The following is a 19,128-nucleotide window of genomic DNA, read 5'->3' as shown; positions in this document are numbered from 1 at the left end:
CGCGGGGGAAGGGGGGAGGTGAGAGCGGGGCAGGTCCTCCCCGCCGCTAGGCGGCGCCGCTGTGCTGGCTTGGCTGGCGCGCGCTGACCGGAAGTTGTCTCTGGGGCGGCGGCGCGCGGGTGACGCAGGGCGCCGGGGCCGCGGCACAGCCCGTGAGGCGCCGGGGCCATGGAATCCGCGGCCAAGGGCAGCTACGTCCTCGCCAACCTCGCCGAGGTGGTGGAGCGCGTCCTCGGCTTCCTGCCCACCAAGGCGCTGCTGCGCGCCGCCTGGTAAGGGCCGGGGGCAGGGGTTGGGCGGCGGCCGGCTCCGGTTCGCGGGGGCGGTGCGGCCGACGAGATGTGTCCGTGTTGTGTTGCAGCGTGTGCCGGCTGTGGAGGGAGTGTGCCCGGCGGACGCTGCGGACGCGGCAGCGAATCGCGTGGGTGTCGGCGCTGGAGCCGGGCCCCGCCGAGAACCACGCGCTGGTGCGCGCGCTGGCCCGCGAGCTTGAGGTGAGGGGACCTGAGGGGCGGCCTGAGGGGCCTCAGCGCCTTCGCTTAAACGCTGAACGCGCTTCCCGCCGCCCGGCTAAAGGGACGTGTTCGGAGGCGGGGGTGGTTTTGACAGTAAGTGTTGCGTGTTAATAAACCGATCAAAACGCAGAGGATTTGCAGTTCAGGGCACATCTGTTCATCGCGGCAATCTTGTTAAGAGGTAAACCCTCATAGGCTGGGAGACACTGAGTAAACACTGCAGGATTTCTTTGCGGTATTAACGTGGTACGGGGTCTTCACTAAGCGCTCGTGTCGCCTCAGCATATCAGTGTTAAACCAACTGAAACAAGAAGGGCCAGAAGCGTCTCTACCCCGTTTCCCAGCATCAGCAGTAATGATGAACAGCAGAATCCAACAACCATGAGTGGGGGAGTTTAGATAATGTTGAAAGAAGGAGCAGAGTCATGGGGCCGGCCTGCAGAGCTGTTCTTGTTTGTGTGAGGTTTGGGTTAACTTCCTACCTCTGCTACCAATTCACTAACTAAATTCGGGCACTTCTGGGGCTAATGAGAAGTTATCTATTGGCTGACAGGCAGGGGGAGGGGAACAGCGTGGGCTGTCAGTGGAGCAGGAGCAGTTTCTCCTAGATTTCTGCCTCCACTTTCTCTCCACTCCGTCTTATCTCGTGTACTCCTCTCCACCTGTGTGTTTGCAGAAGGTGCACGTCCTGCCTCAGACCGTGCTCTACATTGCTGATGCAGAGACGTTCAGCGGGCACGAGGAGTGTCACGAGCAAAAGAAAGGTAAAGCCTGGACCTAATTCACTCCCACTTACAGAAACATTGGGATGTAAGTAGAGCATAGTCACCTGAAAGGAAATTCTCTGAGTTTTGGTTTCAGTGGAAAGGAAATGTTTTACGGAAACCACGACCGTGTAGTATTGCATTTGTGGTAAGAAGCAGCTCACAGATCTGCGTTAATGTGCACAGATGGGTTCCTTTCCCTTCTGTGGAGTACGCTGTGTGGTTGCCTGCCGGCAGCCCAGTGCTCTCAAGGAGCAGCACAGACCGGCGTGCTGTTACCGGGATGGCCACTAATGGGCAGCATTGCTTAAACAGGACGGGGTTGGCTGTGGGCTTTGCTCAGAACACACTTTTACTGCTGTCTGACGGCTTTTTTTGGTCTCTTATTTTTACAGCCAGAAAAAGAAACAGTAAAGAAACAGCACTCGCACTTGAAAAGTTGTTGCCAAAGCGATGTCAGGTTCTTGGACTGGTCACCCCAGGGATTGTAGGTAGGAGCAAAATGTGTGGGGTTTTGAGATCAGTGTGAAGGTGTCATTCCCACCTTTGCTTTGATTTTAAGGAGTTCACAGTGCCGCTGCTCAGTGACGTGAGCTTACTTCATATATTTTGAATGTAATTAAAAAGGTAGATTTAATTGGGCAGGTGGCTTTCCCTGGCACCCTAATGTACATCTTGAATGTTGCTTGGATTTATGTATACATTTCAGTCATATTCTGACTAACTGTACAGGGCATACCTGTTTGTAATGGTCTAGCAGGAGGCATATGCAGTAACTGGGAAATTCACAGCCTCCCATGGCAGGCTTTTTCTCATGCTTCATTTTTATCATTAGAAAGTTGGGTTTTTTAAGGTTTCTTACCTTAAATTCACTCTCCACATTGTAAGTAAGGTATTTGATTGTTGTCATTACCATATTTTAATAACACACTCCCAATTTTTGTGTCAGTTTGCTTTATATTGTCATCACATGCTTATAGGACACCTTAAAAACTTGAGTATGTCTATGCCTGCAGAAGTGGGCAGGAACATTGCCCTGTTCTTGGTTTCCTAATGTATATTTGGTGTTCCTGGGGGGATATGTGTATATATATTTACATCTCCATGTCAAAACTGATTTCAGTGTGATCGATAGCCAACAGGACTTACACGTTTCATCTTTCCAGAATATCAACCAAAAAATCACTCTAGTTTTCAATTAAGTAAGTTGTTATGGAAATAGATTGTCAACATTTTATATCACCTGAGCTGTTCAACCTCTTTCTGCCCATGTTACAGTGTAAATGAAAGTATTAGAATCTCTGAACACAAGACACTTGGTTTTGTCTTTGTAGTTACCCCAATGGGTTCAAGCAGCAATCAGCCTCAAGAAATTGAAGAGGGCGAAGCTGGGTTTGCTCTGTTGTTTCCCAAAATCGATGGGGTGAAAATTCATACCTTCCATTTTTCTAAAGATGTGAAGAACAGGGTCTTTGATGAAAGTAAATTTGCTGAAGCAGGTATGTCATTTTCCTCTCCTTTACGTGGGCTTCTGTGAGGTGCTGCTCTCTGAGGTGCCAGTCTGGAGTTCTGCGTAGAACCAGCAGCTTCTGTACTGTCTCCAAGAGCCTCTGTGGGGCTCCAGCTGATTACTGTGTATCTCTGCTCCTCCTAGTTTCTGAAGTATTAAGGATAAGTTATCCTGAGTATCAGTTTCCAGTTACCTCAGTTACATTTCAAGCAGAGCTGTTCTGAGAGATGTGTGATGTATTAGTTGGGGAGAAACTAGGATGGTTGAGTTTCAGAGTTCAGGATTTAAAAATAAGGGGGATCAGTGTTGGCTTTTGTTTGTAGGTCTGAAGAATAACCCAGATCTCCGTGTTGTTCTTCTGTTTGGCTACAATTCCTGGAAGACTGGAGCTACTCGATTTCTTCATCAAATAGTTAATCCATTGAATGAGAAAAGTATCATCCTGGCTGGGGGACAGGTGGAGAGCTTTACATCACTGACCTCTGAGAAGTAGGTATTTTTTTTTAAGGTAAATGATGAAAAAGATTTAAAATGAGAGAAACACTGCAGATCCATAGCCTTCTAGTTATATTGAAAATCCCCTTTACCAGTAGTAAAACAACAATTTCTTAAAAGGAAAAATGTCCCAACTGCTATACTCTGATGTAGCCAGAAAAGCTGGAAGATTTGTATGGCTGTGTTACAATTTGGATTCTGAAAACCCACTGAAAAGAAGATTTTCAGCTTCAGATACCTTTTGTTTGTTTATTGCAGTCAGCATTTCATCTCTGGAGTGCAGGTAATTGAGTGCCTGTTGTGACAGAGCCCAGGATGTGAACATGTATTTGTGTATCAGTTCTGCCCATAGCACAGAGCAGTGGCTGCACACACAACAGGGCTGTGCCCCAGGAGCTCACCTGATCCACCCTGGCTGCTGAAAGATTTGGCACTCTGTCCTGTGGAGCTCTGTACAGCCATGCCCATACGCTGCTCTCCTGCCATTGGAGGTCTGGAGTCCGTATTAATATCAACATTTTTCTTGCATCTGATTTTACCAGTGCACCGTTGCCCCAGATAAGAGACCTGACCTTAAATAAAGTCCCTGCAGATAAAGGTTAAGTATGTGACTACTAAGCCCCATGTATCCTGGCCAACCAACTTAAAGCAACATGAATCCAAAACCTTTGCTGGCTGCTGCCCTGCTTTTATGTATAAATCCTCAGTGCCTTTGTTTGTCCTAAGTTTAACTGATGGTTTAGCTGGAATTGCAGAGCTGTGACATACACAAACTGCTGAATTTGGCATGAGTGAAACAAGTTTGTGCCTAATGTCTAGTAATGGATGTGGAAGTTTTTCCTTGTGAAAGAAAGGTTGCTACACAAAAACATTGCTAAAATATTAAGTCTTTGGTTTGATTATTAACTGTAGATGGTGTCAGAATTGCTGTACTGTTGGCTGCTTTGAACCTACATCTGCCACAGATGGTTTAGTCAGGTGAGAAGTGGTCCCCACAAAATGTTCTCTAACTCGGTGCCTGTTGCCTTTCAGTAACCATGCCCAGCCTGGTGACGCCTGTGGTGTGGTTGGGTTGGCTTTCAGCGGTCCCCAGATCCAGAGTGCCACTGTCCTTTTAGACCAGGATGTGGCTGATGAGAGGACAGCAGAAGCGGCCATGCAGCGTCTCAAAGCAGCAAACATCCCCGAGCACAACACCATTGGCTTCATGTTTGCCTGTGTTGGCAGAGGATATCGGCATTACAAAACCAAAAGGAATATGGAAGCAGATGCATTTAGGAAGTTTTTTCCAAATGTGCCCCTCTTTGGCTTTTTTGGACATGGGGAAATAGGCTGTGATCGAATAGTTACTGGGAATTTCGTATTAAGAGAATGTAATGACATAAAGGATGACCTCCTTCATGGTTATACTACTGTTATGACTCTTATTCACCTTGGTTCAAGTAAAGCAAACCAAGCCTAAGTAAGGTTTAATGCTTCACTGAGCTGTTTGTTTCATTCCAGAGAGCTGAGAAGTCTGGAAGAGTGGACATCTTGCAGTCAAAGCCCCTTCCAAAATGTAAACATCATTTTGGTAATATTTTCGAGTCTTGTAGTTGCAATAGAGTTTACTATAATATCTGTGAGAAAACCTTGCATTTTGTGTAATCCCCTGTACACATCAGAATTGCAGGAAATTATATTTGATGGAATTCTGCAATTGAAGAAAGCCTCTTTCTTCCAAAATGAAAATGGTTTCTACAAATCATAGAATATGCTGAATTGGAAGGGACCTATCAGGATCACTTGAGTCTTGGCCCTGAACAGGACACACCAAGAATCCCACCAAGTGCCTGAGAGTGTTGTCCAAACTCTTCTTGAGCTCAGGCAGGGCTTGGTGCTCTGACCACTTCCCTGGGGAATCTGTTCCAGTGCCCAGCCACTCTGGATGAAAAACTTTTTTCTGATACCCAACCTAAAGCTCGCTGACTCAGCTTCATGCCGTTTTCTCGAGTTCTGTCACTGGTCACGAGAGTGAAGAGATGCTGAAGACCACAATGAGGTCTCCCCTCAGTCTCCTCCAGGCTGAGCATACCAAGTGTTCTCATCCACTCCTCATAAGGCTTCACCTTGACATCCTTCACTTCCTCATGGCATTTCTCTGGACCCCCTCTAAACTTCATGTGGCTTTTTATATTGAGGTGCCCAAAACTGCCCCCAGGACTGGAGACTGCCCCAGAGCAGAGCAGAGCCTGGCCTGGCTGGTGGTGCTGGGCCTGATGCCCTCCAGGACATGATTTGCCTTCCTGGGTGTCAGGGCACAGCTGACTCATACCCAACTTACATTGACCCCAGCACCCTTCCCACAGCTGCTCTCCACCCTCCTCCTCCCCAGTCCTTACACACAACCAGGGCTGCCCTGTCTGAGGTACAGAATCCAGCTCTTGCCATTGTTCCACTTCTTATGGTATGTGATTGCCCATCTCTCTTTGTCTAGGTCTCTGCTATCCTTGAGGGAGGTGACATCTCCACTCAGTTTAGTGTCTATGGTAAACCCAAATGTAGAAATAAACAGTACTTTGATGTGCTCTATTTATGTGTGTAAAGCACTCTAGGAAAACTGCTGATGCATTAAATCTACTATTTCCTGGATTTTATTTCTAGAGAGATGCAGAACTTTCCCAGAGTCCTATTTACAAAACTGAACTGTTTTACTAGATAAAATCAATGAAAATCTTTAGAGAAAAGTAACAAAGTCCTTGTTAAATAAAGATAGAAGTATGTCAAAGTACCTTGCCTTCTATTCCTAGAGAAAAAGCTCTGATTTAAAGATGTTGTCCATCTAAGAGTTCAGCTGGGCTCATCACATTGAACTGAATTTCAGTTGCTTAACTGTGTGGTTCAGAATATAGTGGTTGCCTCTTCTCCTGTAGATTGTGATTACAGTCTTTTGAATCCAGAGTGCTCAGAAGTAAGTCAATCTATCTCTAAGTTTCTTTAGGAAGTTTTTTGCTGTTAAATTTGGAATCGTGGGACACAAGATCTGGCTATGCTATATTTATATAGAGACTTTAAGACTTGTGCTTCTGCATGTTTTTCCTATGCTTTTACATCAGTCACCTGTTTTGATTGCTGCAGCTGGCATGCAGTATCAAATAAATAAATTCAGCATAGTCTCAATATAGCTAATAATATATTGGCTGCTTTTTAAAGTTTTCCTCTCTTTTATTTTCACTTAGTAATAGAATGACAAGAAAATAAGATTAATTTTGCACCATATCACCAGATTTCTAAATGCAAAATCAGGCAGGTCGCCCATTTTCAGTGTAGTAAAAAGAAAATACTTAGCTGTATGTTGTACAACAAAGTAACATTTTTTTGCTTTAAATGTACCAAGGAAAACTTCAGTTAGCAACTTTATGCCTATGTCTAGTTAAAACTATTCCTGAACTTGGTCTAACAAGCTTTAGTAGGGGTGTATTTGTCCTGAGCATGAACGGTTGGTGTGGATGTGTGCTGAGAACAGACAGCACTTCCCCATGGCTGTATTGATGATGGGTTTCTTTTAGAGGATAGGATGAGCTGTGAACTCCCAGTGTCCAGCTGTGGATGGGGCATTAGTAAGTGTGGGTGTGACTTGAGCAATGTTCAGTTAATTTATTTTGAGGGAAAGATATCTGGAAGTGGAGTATGATTGAATATTCAGAGAAGCCCCCTGGTGGGAGGTCACCATCATTTTAGCATAACCAGAATGTCACATTTGACCCTTTGTTGTCTGCATAACCTTCATGTTTAACAGGACAAAAAAGAAATGTTTAATTTCTGTATGCAGATAGGATTCTTGGTGCTGTCAGCCATGCTGACCAGCTTAGGTTAACTGGTTGCTGTATTAGAGCAGGTGAAGAGCGATCAACCTCGTGTCCTAAGTAACAGTGCAGAGTCAGCCAGGAGGTCAGAGACGTTGATAGTTAGCTCAGAGATGGAATAGCTAAACCAGAACCTCCAGGATGGTCTGCAGGGGACAGTCAGCAGGTCCTGTAGCTGAGGAAGCTTCAGAGGTAAACATATGACAGAAAATGGGATGGAGGGGTGTGAGGGGGATCTGCATCAGAATCCAGGAGTTCTTCCCTTCCAGCACCAAGAAGTGTGGGGATGAGCCCACAATACCCTACAACCGTGCACAAGGCTGAAACCACTACACTGTCTGTCCCAGGCCACGTCATGCCTTCCATGGGAAAGGGAAGTGGTGTGATAAAATTGCAACATCTGTGATTAAAGTGTTTTGCTATCCAAATTCATTTTGCCTCCATGCTGTTATTTGCTCTTCAACCACAACAACTCGTGAGAGAATCCCAAATAGAATTGCTTACAGGGTGCATGTACAAAAAAGCAGAGATAATTGATAGAAAGTTTTGCACTTCCAAAATTTACACTTCTGCCACTCAAAAGAAGCAAGCATTGGGGTTTTAAAGTGGGTAGAGTTACTTAAATTAGTATTCAGTGATTGAGACAAATGTGAATAGCAGGACTGCTCTAAAGATATCTATTAAGGTTTATCTGCAGTTAAAGTGACGACATCAACGTCTTTCCAACAAGAGAACAGAGTCCCTAAGTGACCACAACTGGATTTTGATTTTGTTACAAAAAAAGTAAAACTTGCAAAGTCACAAGACCTGCAGGGAGGAGTGATAGTTTTGATGACAAAAGGTAAACACGTTCTTTTTTCCAGAGTTTTGAATATGAATGTTTTGCTGCACATTTGTTGTTGATGCATCATTCAATTAATTGATCTGTAGGTTTCAGAAACACAAAAAATAATAGGCAAGCAGTATGATGTATAACCTTGTACTCACACAACCAAAGTAGCAACTACCAAACAAAACTATTGCTGCAACTTTTATTTTAAAGTTACTATCCACAAAAATCTCATTATAGGATGTTTCTGTAACATGCACTTGTAATAAAGCGAGAATAAATTGATAAAAAGCAAAACTTTTAAGAACAAATAGTTACATATGATTCTGAATTAATTTTTAGTTAAAAATTTACCTCAAAACTCACTCAGAGTCGTTTAGCCCCTCTTAGTTTCTTTTTCTCTCTCTAAAAATGGAGATCTTCTTTCTACTAGAAGTAACTTTGTGGTGGGGGTTCTTAGCTTTTACATCAGAAATAGGAATTAAGTCTTCTGGTGTTTGGCCCCATGAGAGAACAAGCAAAAAGCATTTTTCATTCAGATACCTGCTTCTGTTTTACTCAACAGAATGGTACAGAAAAATAACATTTGAGGTGTAGAAGTTTGCATAGTTAGAAATTACAAAGATCTGAAATGTACAGTTAAATGATCTTTTATAGGATCTCTTATAGTCTGAACACTCTGCAAACATTAAGAAAATAATGATTTCCTCCACTCTGATTATTTTTCATGATTACATGGTAGAGGCAATTTTTTTATTTTTTTTATTTTATGAATCTGTGGTAGATCACTAAAATCCATTTGATCTTAATAAGCAGTTGTATGTTCTGTGCACAAATGCAGTTAACACAGTTGTTTGAGTCTAATTATTATCTGCAGTTTTTCCTGTTGCTGAGCCCATTTCTCAGCCAGACAAACTCCAGGAGAGGCTGTTTCAGCAGGATTCCGAGAAATTGGAAACTCAAAGGAAATGCCTAGAACAGGTTTGGATTATTTGAAAGTGATGTCACCTGGATACTTAGAATTATCAGCAGAGAAATAGCTAATTTGATTTTTTTTTCAAGTGCTTTGATAATTTAGGAGAAAAAAAAATATTCCCAAATCATTTGGATTTTTGCTTCTATATGCTTTTAAAATACAATGTAAATTGTCATTACATTTCATAGATATATTTTCTCTGAGATGAGCAGGTAGCACAAAATTCTCAGATGTTTCAGAGATTCACATCACTGAATCAGTGGCAGGTCATGTCACCTTTCCATGATAAATTTTCACAGCTATGAGAGTGAGAAAAGGCTTTTTTTTTTTAATAAACACATCTTAGATGAGTTGCCAATATGGCAACGGTGATGGCAAACAATAATCCTCTCAAAAGAGGAACTCTCCTAGAATCTTCAGAAAATGACTGAATGGTTGACACAGAAGCAGATTCTGTGACAGAGAGTGTATAACAGATTCAAGTTACCCAGCCCTCTTGAAAAACTCTACCAGTGGAAGCTTACCCAGATTTTTACAGCCCATTGTTTGCCTGCCCAAAAGTTTTAGATGAAATACCATTACTTGCATTGAGAGGATAATTTCAAAATAGTCTCTTTCAATGCATATTGAGAAAAGAGTTTACAAATGCTATAGAAACTGACATAGAGGTGCATTAAAAAGTGTTAAAATGGGTTGTGGCTTTAATTTGGGGGGTGAAAATAGCAGTATCTTGTTATTTCAGGTTCTGCAGCTGTAGGTTCTGTTCTCACGCTGTTATCTAGGTCTAGAAATGGTTCCTGCTGAAAGGTTTAATGCAGTATTAGTGTCAAAGATGGAACTGAGCAGCAGCCTGACTGTTGGTGTTTCACAGGGTTTGTACTGCCTGCTCTGCTATCACGAAATGGATCTCTTGCCTTACATACAGATTATGTTGAACAGGCTACAGTCACCAGGAGAGCAAAAGCAGGCTTGGATAAGCATAAGCAGATAACTTACACAGAATAATGACCATTTCTGCTGTGAGAAGTTCTATCCTGTATTTCTTCTTAGCTTTCCCTTTTCAAATAACCAAGTTACACAATCAGAGCCTTTCTACAGCTTTTCAAAAATTCAGGGCCAGAAGGAAAATGTTTTCTTTTAGTGCAGTAAATTTTGAAGGAGTTGCACAACACTGAAGTTATCTTTAAAATAGGTAGTGCTACCAAATGGACTTCAGTTGATTTTTCTCCTAAATATTTAACATTATAAATCAAACGACTATGCAGCACAGAGAAATCCTCATTTTCTCTGAAAAGCTATTTGACTTTCTTCTTTAACTATAACTTTAACTGTACTTTGCTCCAGTGTAATGAAAAACAATTCTATATGGAGTAAGTATAGAAGCAACCTCTCACTTATAGGTCTATAAAGAAATTTCCTGCTAATGGCTGTTAGTTCTGCAAGAGATCAAAAGATTTTTGCAATACATTATATAGAGACTTTTACTACAAGGTTCTGGCAGGATAACATGATCCCCAGGTATAAAAGAATTTTTACCATAACACTCTAATAGATTGTTGGGTAATCACAGTAATGGAGTTAGGAAATTAGTCTTTTCCAATTTCTTCCCTACATAACAAATTTCTTACCTTTCAGCTGGTGGAAAGGTAATTTCAAAGGCATGAGAACTAATGTTTCATGAAAATGGGAATCAGACAGGTGAGGACCCTTATTACTCACCCTTTCATAAACATGTAATAATTTTTAAGACTCCAGTGACTCCAACCACGAGATCTGATCCATTGGAACTGGGGTTTGCTTAATTGCTCACAGGACTACTTCATTAATTTTGTAAGCAATCATTGCTAAAGTGTTGCACTATTTTATTAAATTATATATAAGGTTGGCTACCTTGTACTTTCTGTGGCATTTGACCACCTTAAAATGAATTTGTAGCATGATGTCATTTTGATTTGAACATCATAATCACAAAGTTGGTGAACTGAAGTAATTTTAGAAGCTGAAATGTTCTTAGATGCAGTGGGTTTGAGGCAGTCTGAATTGCTAATAGCATTTCCTTCACAGATAAGTGTTTCATAAATCAGCTTGTTCACTTTTAACCATGGGGTCCGTTTATTCAGCCCTACTTTTTGTACAGATTGTTTCCCAAATAATGCAAACAAGCTCAGTTACAGTGAATAATTATTCCATGTCTGTCTAGAAAGCTGAGAGGATTCTAAGAGCTTATACACAATAACTTCAGTCCATTTATTTCTTACATTTTCTCTTAGTGTCTCATTCCTGAATTGCCAGTTAAGATGACCACAAGCTTTTTCCTCCTCCAGTAGAGACAGTTTACCAAACTGTAAGCCTGATTGTCTCATGATCAATAACACAGCAAAGTGATCTACCAGCTGTCATCTCTGATTAATTTTCACTGAGGATGTACAAAGTACTTCAGGTAATGCTGATTCTGATGTAGCTGTCAGTACTGCTACACATCTCAACTCTGTACAACAGTGGCCTGTCCCTATGTGATGAAAAAATAACTTTTATCCTTCCTAGCCTTTAAAACAATATTATCAGCTTCCTTCAGCTTATCTGCTAAAGATTTGAAATCCAGAAAATAACATGTAAGATTGGTTAATTTGGGGAGAAAGTGATCTTCCAGTGCTTTATATAACTTAGTCTCTGGATCAGGTCCTCTACCTGATTTAGTGCCCTCAGACTCTCCTTTCACATGCTGAGCACTAACTTGGACTCTGACTTCTCTGACAGGAGTTTTTAGAAGGTAATGGCTTGTGTTCTAGTAGCCATTGTAAGGTGATTTTGACTTCTCACCTTATGCACTGTACCCATTTACTGTGCATTTACACAGTACTGTACCAATGTACTGTGCATTTTCTTCCCCATCCCTCTGTGCTTTTGTCTACATTGATAAAAAGTACACACTGCTTTTTCTGATACTAGAGCATGTAGTTGACATCCTAGAAATAGGAGCTTACTCAACATTTTCTCTGCACCTATTTTTTTATACATCTTCAGATTGTTTCCTTCAGAGATAAATCTCTGTTCTGAATTTTCTCTCCTTTCAATCCCTGAATTTTCTCAGCTGATCTTCCCTTCAATACAACCTTATAAGTCCCATATAATGACCTGCTTGGTAGTGTGCCATTATGGAAAAAAGTATCTGATTTTTTGCTGGTTTCAGCCCCTAGTGCTAGAAATAAGTTGAAAACAAAATTGTTCAGTTCACATTTTCTACACCTCTGACTAACCAGACATTCTCTTTGTGTTGTGAAGGCAAAAAATAAAAGACATGGCAGGTGGCCTCTCTTTGAGTAAGAGAATCCTGTAAAGGACCAAAGTGTGGTATATAATGTATCAGTGTGATCAACAGATGCTTATGTGAATAAAAGAAATAAATCTTTGGAGAGGGCAGCATTTTTTCAGCCAAGACACCTGTCTGGATAATGTTTTGTGTCAAAAATTGACCTGATGAACAAAATTCCTGATTTCTGCTATCTGAAATATCAACTGGAACATTCAAGGTAAGGTTTGAATTTCCCTCACTAGTGAAAATTTCAGAAAAAAACAGACAAAATTTAAAACCATCAAGGAAGATAATCTTGCTTAGTATTAGGAATGTACACCAAACTCTGCCTAAAAAACTTTTTAAACCATTATCAATCTCTTTTCTTAATATTTCCCTTTAATTTGAATTAAAATCATGTGCCAGGAAGCTGGACAATAAACTATCAATGGTACCTTGTGCTGATGTGGTGTTACAATTTAAAAAAAACAAAAATGTAAGCTGTGAGAAAGGTAGGGGTTTTTCCCCTACTTCTAGTAAGGGTATCTGAAACAAGCCAAATTCTGGACATGTATCACAAATATAAATTTTGAAGCTATTGAATCAAGTCAGGCTTCAGCTCCTCTGGGGCAATCGTGTGAAAAATGAAAAACCCCTATCAAAAATTCATGGTATCACCTCATGCTAAAATCCTGTAATATCTCCTATTCTCTGTGCATATGTGCATAAAATATCTCATGTATTTTATTTATTTCCCATGTAGTAAAACCCAAAATTATGTGTCTACCTGTGCATTATTGGTAACCATAAAAAATCTCACAGAATTCAGGCATAAATTATAATGATTTCTGTATAATTGATACAGCTTTAAAAGTACATAGAAACTCAAAGTGCAACTGTCTTAGACATAGTCTTCTCCAACATGTCAGCCTCCTGTTTCAGTCAACTTTCTTCTCTCATTTCAGCTTAGATTCTACAACTTAGATTCTTAGGGTTGCTCTGCATGTTGTTTTCCCACCATTCTTCTACTCTAATGCTTTAGGCTGTTGTTATTTCTGAAAAATAAACAAAACACTTTAATTATTAAAAACTTCCTCCCCCACTTCCCTTGTAGAGTCCAGTCATTTGATTTTCAGCTGTACTCACTGTTGCAGCCATTGCCGCTTGTAGTTTCAACTAGATTGGCACCACACTCTGAAGAACTTGTCCTTGTAATGGAAACTTTCCTGACCATAAAAAACAAAAAGGAGACAACAGAGAGAGAAAAATATACACAGCAAAAAAAGTTATCCGGGAAGAGATAAATTAATGGGATGATTTTTCAACTGAAAAAAGTTACATGGATCTTCTCCAATTACTTTCTAATTAATACTCATTGGTTTTGAGAAGCATGTATTTGAGGGAGAAGAACAGAATCAGAGGGCAGTACAGCATTTGGAAATATATGGCTTCTTTCTTCAAGGTAATGTTCCTGTTTGTCTGATTTCTTAGGTCTTTATTTAAACAATTAGTAAATAGTACAGAACTATTTATCAATTCTCTTAGTGTTTGGAAATGATCTGAAATTTTCCACACTTTGTTGAGAAGTTAATCTTGTAAATAGAGCTGATTATTTGCTGTTTTGTTCCCTTTCTTTTAATAGTAATTACATATCTCTCTAGAGAAAAGTCATGAGCTCTGTTCTGTCCAGTTTGTGTCCTGTGGTGATGTAACTCCTCCACAAAATCTGTTGTCTTGGACAGCTTAAATGGCTTTATTCCTAGACCCTGTTGTTTTGGCTGGCTGAGTTCCTGTTCATCAATATTACTCTTACCTTACAGGTAATTTGGCATTTCAGCATGCACTTACGATGAAATATAGAAATTAATTGCAGATTTATTTTGGTTTTCCCTAGGGTTTGCTCTATTCCTCTGAGCTATATGTGTGGCATTTAGGCTTCTCTATTGCTTTTAAAGAAAAATTGGCTCATGTGGCACATCTTCTCATCAGCTACCTTCCTTAGTCTTCTTCCAGTAACCCTGGTTCAATATGTTTCTGGAGGAAGAAGGCCAGATGGACCTGGTCTGATTGGTGAATTGTTGGAAGCAGAATATGCCATTTGTTCCTCAGCTGCAGTGTAATAACAGGGATTTTTGTACACTTCCCTGTTTTGCCCATATCAGAAGGACATGCTTTATCAGCACTGTTGGAGAGGGTGGGAGGTTGTTTCAAGATGGAGAGTGGCTAGATCTGTGTTTGCCCTGCCTCTGTGCTCTCTGCAGATTAGAAAAAATGAATCAGTTATCAGTTGATAAAAATGTGATGACTCAGCTAAATGTAAAAGGAGAATTATTTCCCACTGTTCACCCAGAGCTTTCATGTGCAGACCTACTCTTTTATGGATTACTTTCCCTGTTAGTTATGATTAAGTTTTATAAGCAGAGCAATGAAACCTTTGTGTGTTGAATGGATTAGTTTCTAGGGAGAGTGAAATGCGCTTGCACATGCTTGGTCTTCAAATCTGCCCCAAACTGATAGAAAGAAAACTTGGAAAGGAAGGGGTGTACAATGATACAGACAAGAAAATAGAACACAGAGTTCTATATATTCCAAATGATTTGATATACAATTATAGGGATTCAGTTGTCTTGTCCTGAACTTCAATTAGTATCTCCCCTTCTGCACCCCTCCAGATTACATTACTGTTTATACTAAAATCTCACTAGAACCCTCTGCTGAAAGAGCCATGGAAACGCTCACTAACACAGGATCAGGGAAAAGGCTTTCTGCTCTCTGATTGTGGATCAAATGTCTTTGTTAATGAAATGGAATAGTAGAAACTGCAGCACAGTATGCCTCTAAACATTTTAAACTTAATATATCCTGTTAGAAGGCCAAGTCAAAGATGATGCAAACTCTCGGCTACCCCTTACAAGCCTTAGTTCTGCCCTCTTCTAAGATACAGGTGATAGATGAAGTTTGAGAAAACAGTCTGGATTAATGACATCTTTTAGCAATAATCCTCATTCACTCAGCTGAAAAGAAGGGAATAGATTAAAGTATCCACTTGAGACTCCTCATGTGTTGGTTGCTTCAGCCAAGAGATAAGGACTTACAGACATAAAGAGTTTCATTTATTAGATGAGCATCTCTAGCAGATGATCATCCTACATCAGCCTCTGAAGTGTAAAGGTAAGACAAGACAATTTTAGCCAGTTACGTTCTTTCATCTATACTAAAGAAGTTGATAATGGTTTTATGGTATTTCCCAAGTTAATCTGGTGTGTAAAATAGGGTTCAAGGACAACTATGTTACAACTGAGTTGTTGCCCTTTTTGTGTTGCTAATAAAGAGGCACTACTGTTTGTTCTGCCAGTTAGGTAAAGCTTGAGTAAAGAGAAGATGGTGTTCTAAATGTCTAATAAAAGAATTTTCACAGACCTGTTATTGCTGTCACTCAAAGCTTCTGTACTTGGGCCATAAAACTCAATAGATTGTCTCTAGCTTTCCCCTAATTTTACTGTGAGAGAAAAGGGATCTTTTAACACATTACTCTCTGAAGACTTTTTTTCCTTATCTCAGATACAATTTTACTTCTAAAGAAATACTGTCTGTATCTTTATGAGACTTGAATGATTTTTTCTTGAGTTAGTTTAAACTATATTTTGTTCAAATAAGTTTATAGTAATTTGCAAATGTGTTTTAGCAAACAACTGCTGTGGCATTCTATGGCTAAGCAAGATTAATTTAATTAAAATTGCTGATGTGGGGGGGTATCCTTTACAACAAGGTTTTTTTTTATACCAATAGTTTTATCAAATGCTCTCTATCTCTTCTAAATACATTCAGCTGTGGTAGAAGCTGGTATTCAGTGGGTTTCCATGACAGCAGCTGAGGTAAAACTAGACCAGCTATTCCAAAGGTCGCTTATTGAAAGGCACAGATCAGAAAGGTTGATTTGGCAATGTGACCATGGGAGCACAGGGAACAGAACTGCAAGAACCTTTGGTTATTATAACCAAGGAGAAATGCAGTATAGGAGGAAAGAGAAGAAGCTGCAAGTCTGTGATGGTAAAGAAGTAGAGGGACTGTAATTGCCTTACAGAGGCATAGAGATGCATAAACACATTTTAACAGTATATGGCAAAATGAGTTCTTACAAGAAGTGCTGTACTCTAAAAATAAAGAGGGGACAGAGGAAGATGCATTGCAGGTGAAGATGATAAGTTTGTTTGGGTTTGGTATAAGTGCAGTGATATATGTACAACATCAAATAGTTGCCTCAATCCCAGCAACTGCTATATTTGTTTTCATTCCAAGTCCTAATACGTCTAAAATGCCACTAAAACCAACCCTGCAGCACTTGCTGCCTAGCACTGACATTTGCCTTCTACTCAAACATGGATCATCCTGGACAAATTAGTTAGCTCTCTGAGTTGTCCTAAATGCTAGCAAACATCTGCCTGGATGTATTCTTCAATTTCATTCTTTCTTTAGTTTTCCTTTTTAGACGAGATGTGGTAGAGGAATTAGGAGCTAATGGCATCAGCTGCTTTGGTTGCCAATTCAGTAAGAACAGTTTCTGATCCCTAAGTACTTTGTTAATTTACTTCTACTTCTCAGTCTTTGGACAACACAAGGTAGATTAATGTTAGCATTAATGATTAAAATGTTAGCACTAACTAACTCTAGATAGACTATAACATCTCAGCTAGGGATATACTATTTTTTTACAAAGCAACTGTAAGAGAAATGACAATGAGAAAACTTCAAGCCAGGAAGTAAATATTACAAGCAACAAGTTGAGACATCCACATTCATTATGCTGAATAACCATACAACCTTATGGATAATTCATTACATACTTTTACATTCATATAATTAGTACATGATTACCAGAAGAAATTTCTACTTGATTGAATAGCTTCAGCCTTATGAATCACTTTTACCTGCAAAGGAAGTAGAATGCTCCAATTACAAGAACTCCTAGAAGAAGAAGGGAAGCCAAGAAAGCTGCAAACAGGTCACCTTTTGTTTGAGATTTGATGCTGGGCAGCAAAACTTCCTCACAACGAGCTCCTGTGTAATTCTCAATACACCTGGGAAACCAAGTTGTATTTTGATTAGATAGTAGCTTTGTCATCTACCATGAAAAGCATAAAGGCTTCTTCTGAGTAGACAACTTGTTATGACACAATTCAAAGGTTATGTTTGCTTCACAGCGAGTCTTACAGAATTTCCTCTCACCTCGTATTTCTGGAACAAAGGGATTTTTTTGTTTGGCATCAAGTTTCTGATCCATACTGCTTTTATATATTAAGACTGCTTTTATATATTAAGTTTAATATACTCATCACTGACAATTAATTAAGCCCATTTCTTACGTGTTAACTGTGTCATCCCACTGGTTCTCACACAGTAGTCATGCTTTCTTTTCCCTGTTTCAAGAAACTTTCTGGTTTCCTTTGTTGAAGATAGTACTGTGAGCTAACAAGATCAAAGAAATGGGAATTCACTGAGATACCATACAGCTTAAACTGCAAAAGTAGTTTATGCAGTGTAATAATTCATGGCAGAACATGTTACATGCTTGGTGAATAACCCCCTCTTGGAGAAACCTAGGTAGAAGTCTACTCTACTATGCTTATTTTATGTGTTGAGCTTCTGAAATCTTCTTCTGAAGAAAAGATTAAAACGAATATGTTATTTTACCATGGTAAAATGGTATATTTTATTAAAAATAAATAAAATTAATGGCTTAGTAATTCATATTCAGTCAAAAATAGGTAGGTTGAAGCCAAACTAATCTTCATTTATTATGTATTTTGCACTTATTCTGTTAAATTTTCTTAAGGAATTGATTTAATTACAGAAAATGGAAAGCACTTCTTTCAATATCTACATTCTGTGTGTATTTTTTATATATGTAAATTTGCTTCTCTCTATTTGTATTACTAAAGATCTTGCTCCTTCTTGCTATTTCTGGCACTGAAGTCATAATAATCTGTGACATAAGCAATTTCAGGCTCCAGCTGAGAAAAATGGGCTAAACTGCAACATACTTGAAGTTCTCAACTGCCATTGGCAGCTGCAAGGTATAATTTCAGATGAAGTTTAAGAAGGTGGAGAGGGGAGGAACTGCCAAAAAAGAAGATTGTTTAGCATATCTAACTAAGACCAAAGGATCTCTGTGAGTTTTCTGACATGATGCCTGATGTGAATCCCACTACACTTTCTGTAGGTTATGGACCAGTATTTCAGTACTGCTGGCCTAAACCACTGCACAGTTACTACCCCTTTATTTTAATTCTTTGTCTTTGGAGATATAATGGAAGATTTAGACACTAAAAAAAGACATCTAATTACCATCAGATATTAAAGCTATGCAACTGATCAAACAGACACCATTTACTAAGGACAATCTCAGGCTTTTCAAAGTCATGATGTTTCACTGCTGGGAGAAGCAAGGGTAGGCAGACTGCTCTGATTGCTTGAGATAATGTTCCAGATATTTATTCTAAGTGTAGTGGCTTTTCAGTGGCCTATTTCTGAAATACTGTAGAATACTTTAAGAATAGAAGTGTAGTTTGAGTGGGGCATTGTTCTCTAGCAAGTGAGAGAGAAATGCTTTGGAGAGCTGAATAGAGTAACAGGAAAAGAAAATGGAATAAGAAATTCATAGGAGTATTCTTGAATAGCAATGAAAACTGGAGAATAATGCAAGGCTAAAATGATACAGGAAGGAAAAAAATAGGTTTTGGCATCAAATTAAGGCTCATGGAAAAGTTCTAAAGAATGAGTGTAAAGGGAGTAAGTCAGTAGCTTAAAGAGCAGAATGAAGCAGGAGGAAGGCAAGTCAGTTGTAGCTGCAGAGAGGATCAGGTAAAGGGTAAGGGTTACTGAACTGTTGTGATACAGGAGAG

At 39.8% G+C, this 19,128-nt stretch overlaps 2 protein-coding genes across 4 annotated transcripts in view; one reads left to right on the top strand and one right to left on the bottom strand.

Annotated features, from left to right (window-relative positions):
* The first annotated feature begins 108 nt into the window (after positions 1–108).
* Positions 109–7,561, top strand: FBXO22 (F-box protein 22). Its single transcript, XM_015638674.3, has 7 exons — positions 109–272; positions 362–494; positions 1,192–1,279; positions 1,675–1,770; positions 2,614–2,778; positions 3,113–3,278; positions 4,317–7,561. The coding sequence occupies exons 1-7, from the start codon at positions 169–171 to the stop codon at positions 4,744–4,746; spliced, it is 1,182 nt and encodes a 393-aa protein (XP_015494160.1). The 5' UTR covers positions 109–168; the 3' UTR covers positions 4,747–7,561.
* A 5,497-nt stretch (positions 7,562–13,058) lies between these two features.
* Positions 13,059–19,128, bottom strand: part of NRG4 (neuregulin 4) — a 45,204-nt gene continuing 39,134 nt past the window's right edge. For 2 of the 3 annotated variants that reach the window (XM_015638679.2, XM_015638682.2), the window contains 3 exons: positions 17,155–17,304; positions 13,373–13,452; positions 13,059–13,281 (listed from right to left, as the gene is read on the bottom strand). In XM_015638679.2, coding sequence (XP_015494165.1) covers positions 13,265–13,281; positions 13,373–13,452; positions 17,155–17,304 — 247 coding nt within the window. In that variant the 3' untranslated portion in view covers positions 13,059–13,264. Of the gene's footprint in view, positions 13,282–13,372; positions 13,458–17,154; positions 17,305–19,128 lie in introns of all 3 variants that reach the window. The other variant, XM_033517075.1, reaches the window with a different exon arrangement.

Source organism: Parus major, chromosome 10 (assembly GCF_001522545.3).
Source record: "Parus major isolate Abel chromosome 10, Parus_major1.1, whole genome shotgun sequence".
In the NCBI taxonomy this organism is placed as follows: Eukaryota; Metazoa; Chordata; class Aves; order Passeriformes; family Paridae; genus Parus; species Parus major.
Note: the sequence above shows the minus strand (reverse complement) of the source record. Positions and strands in the feature narration are given on the sequence as shown.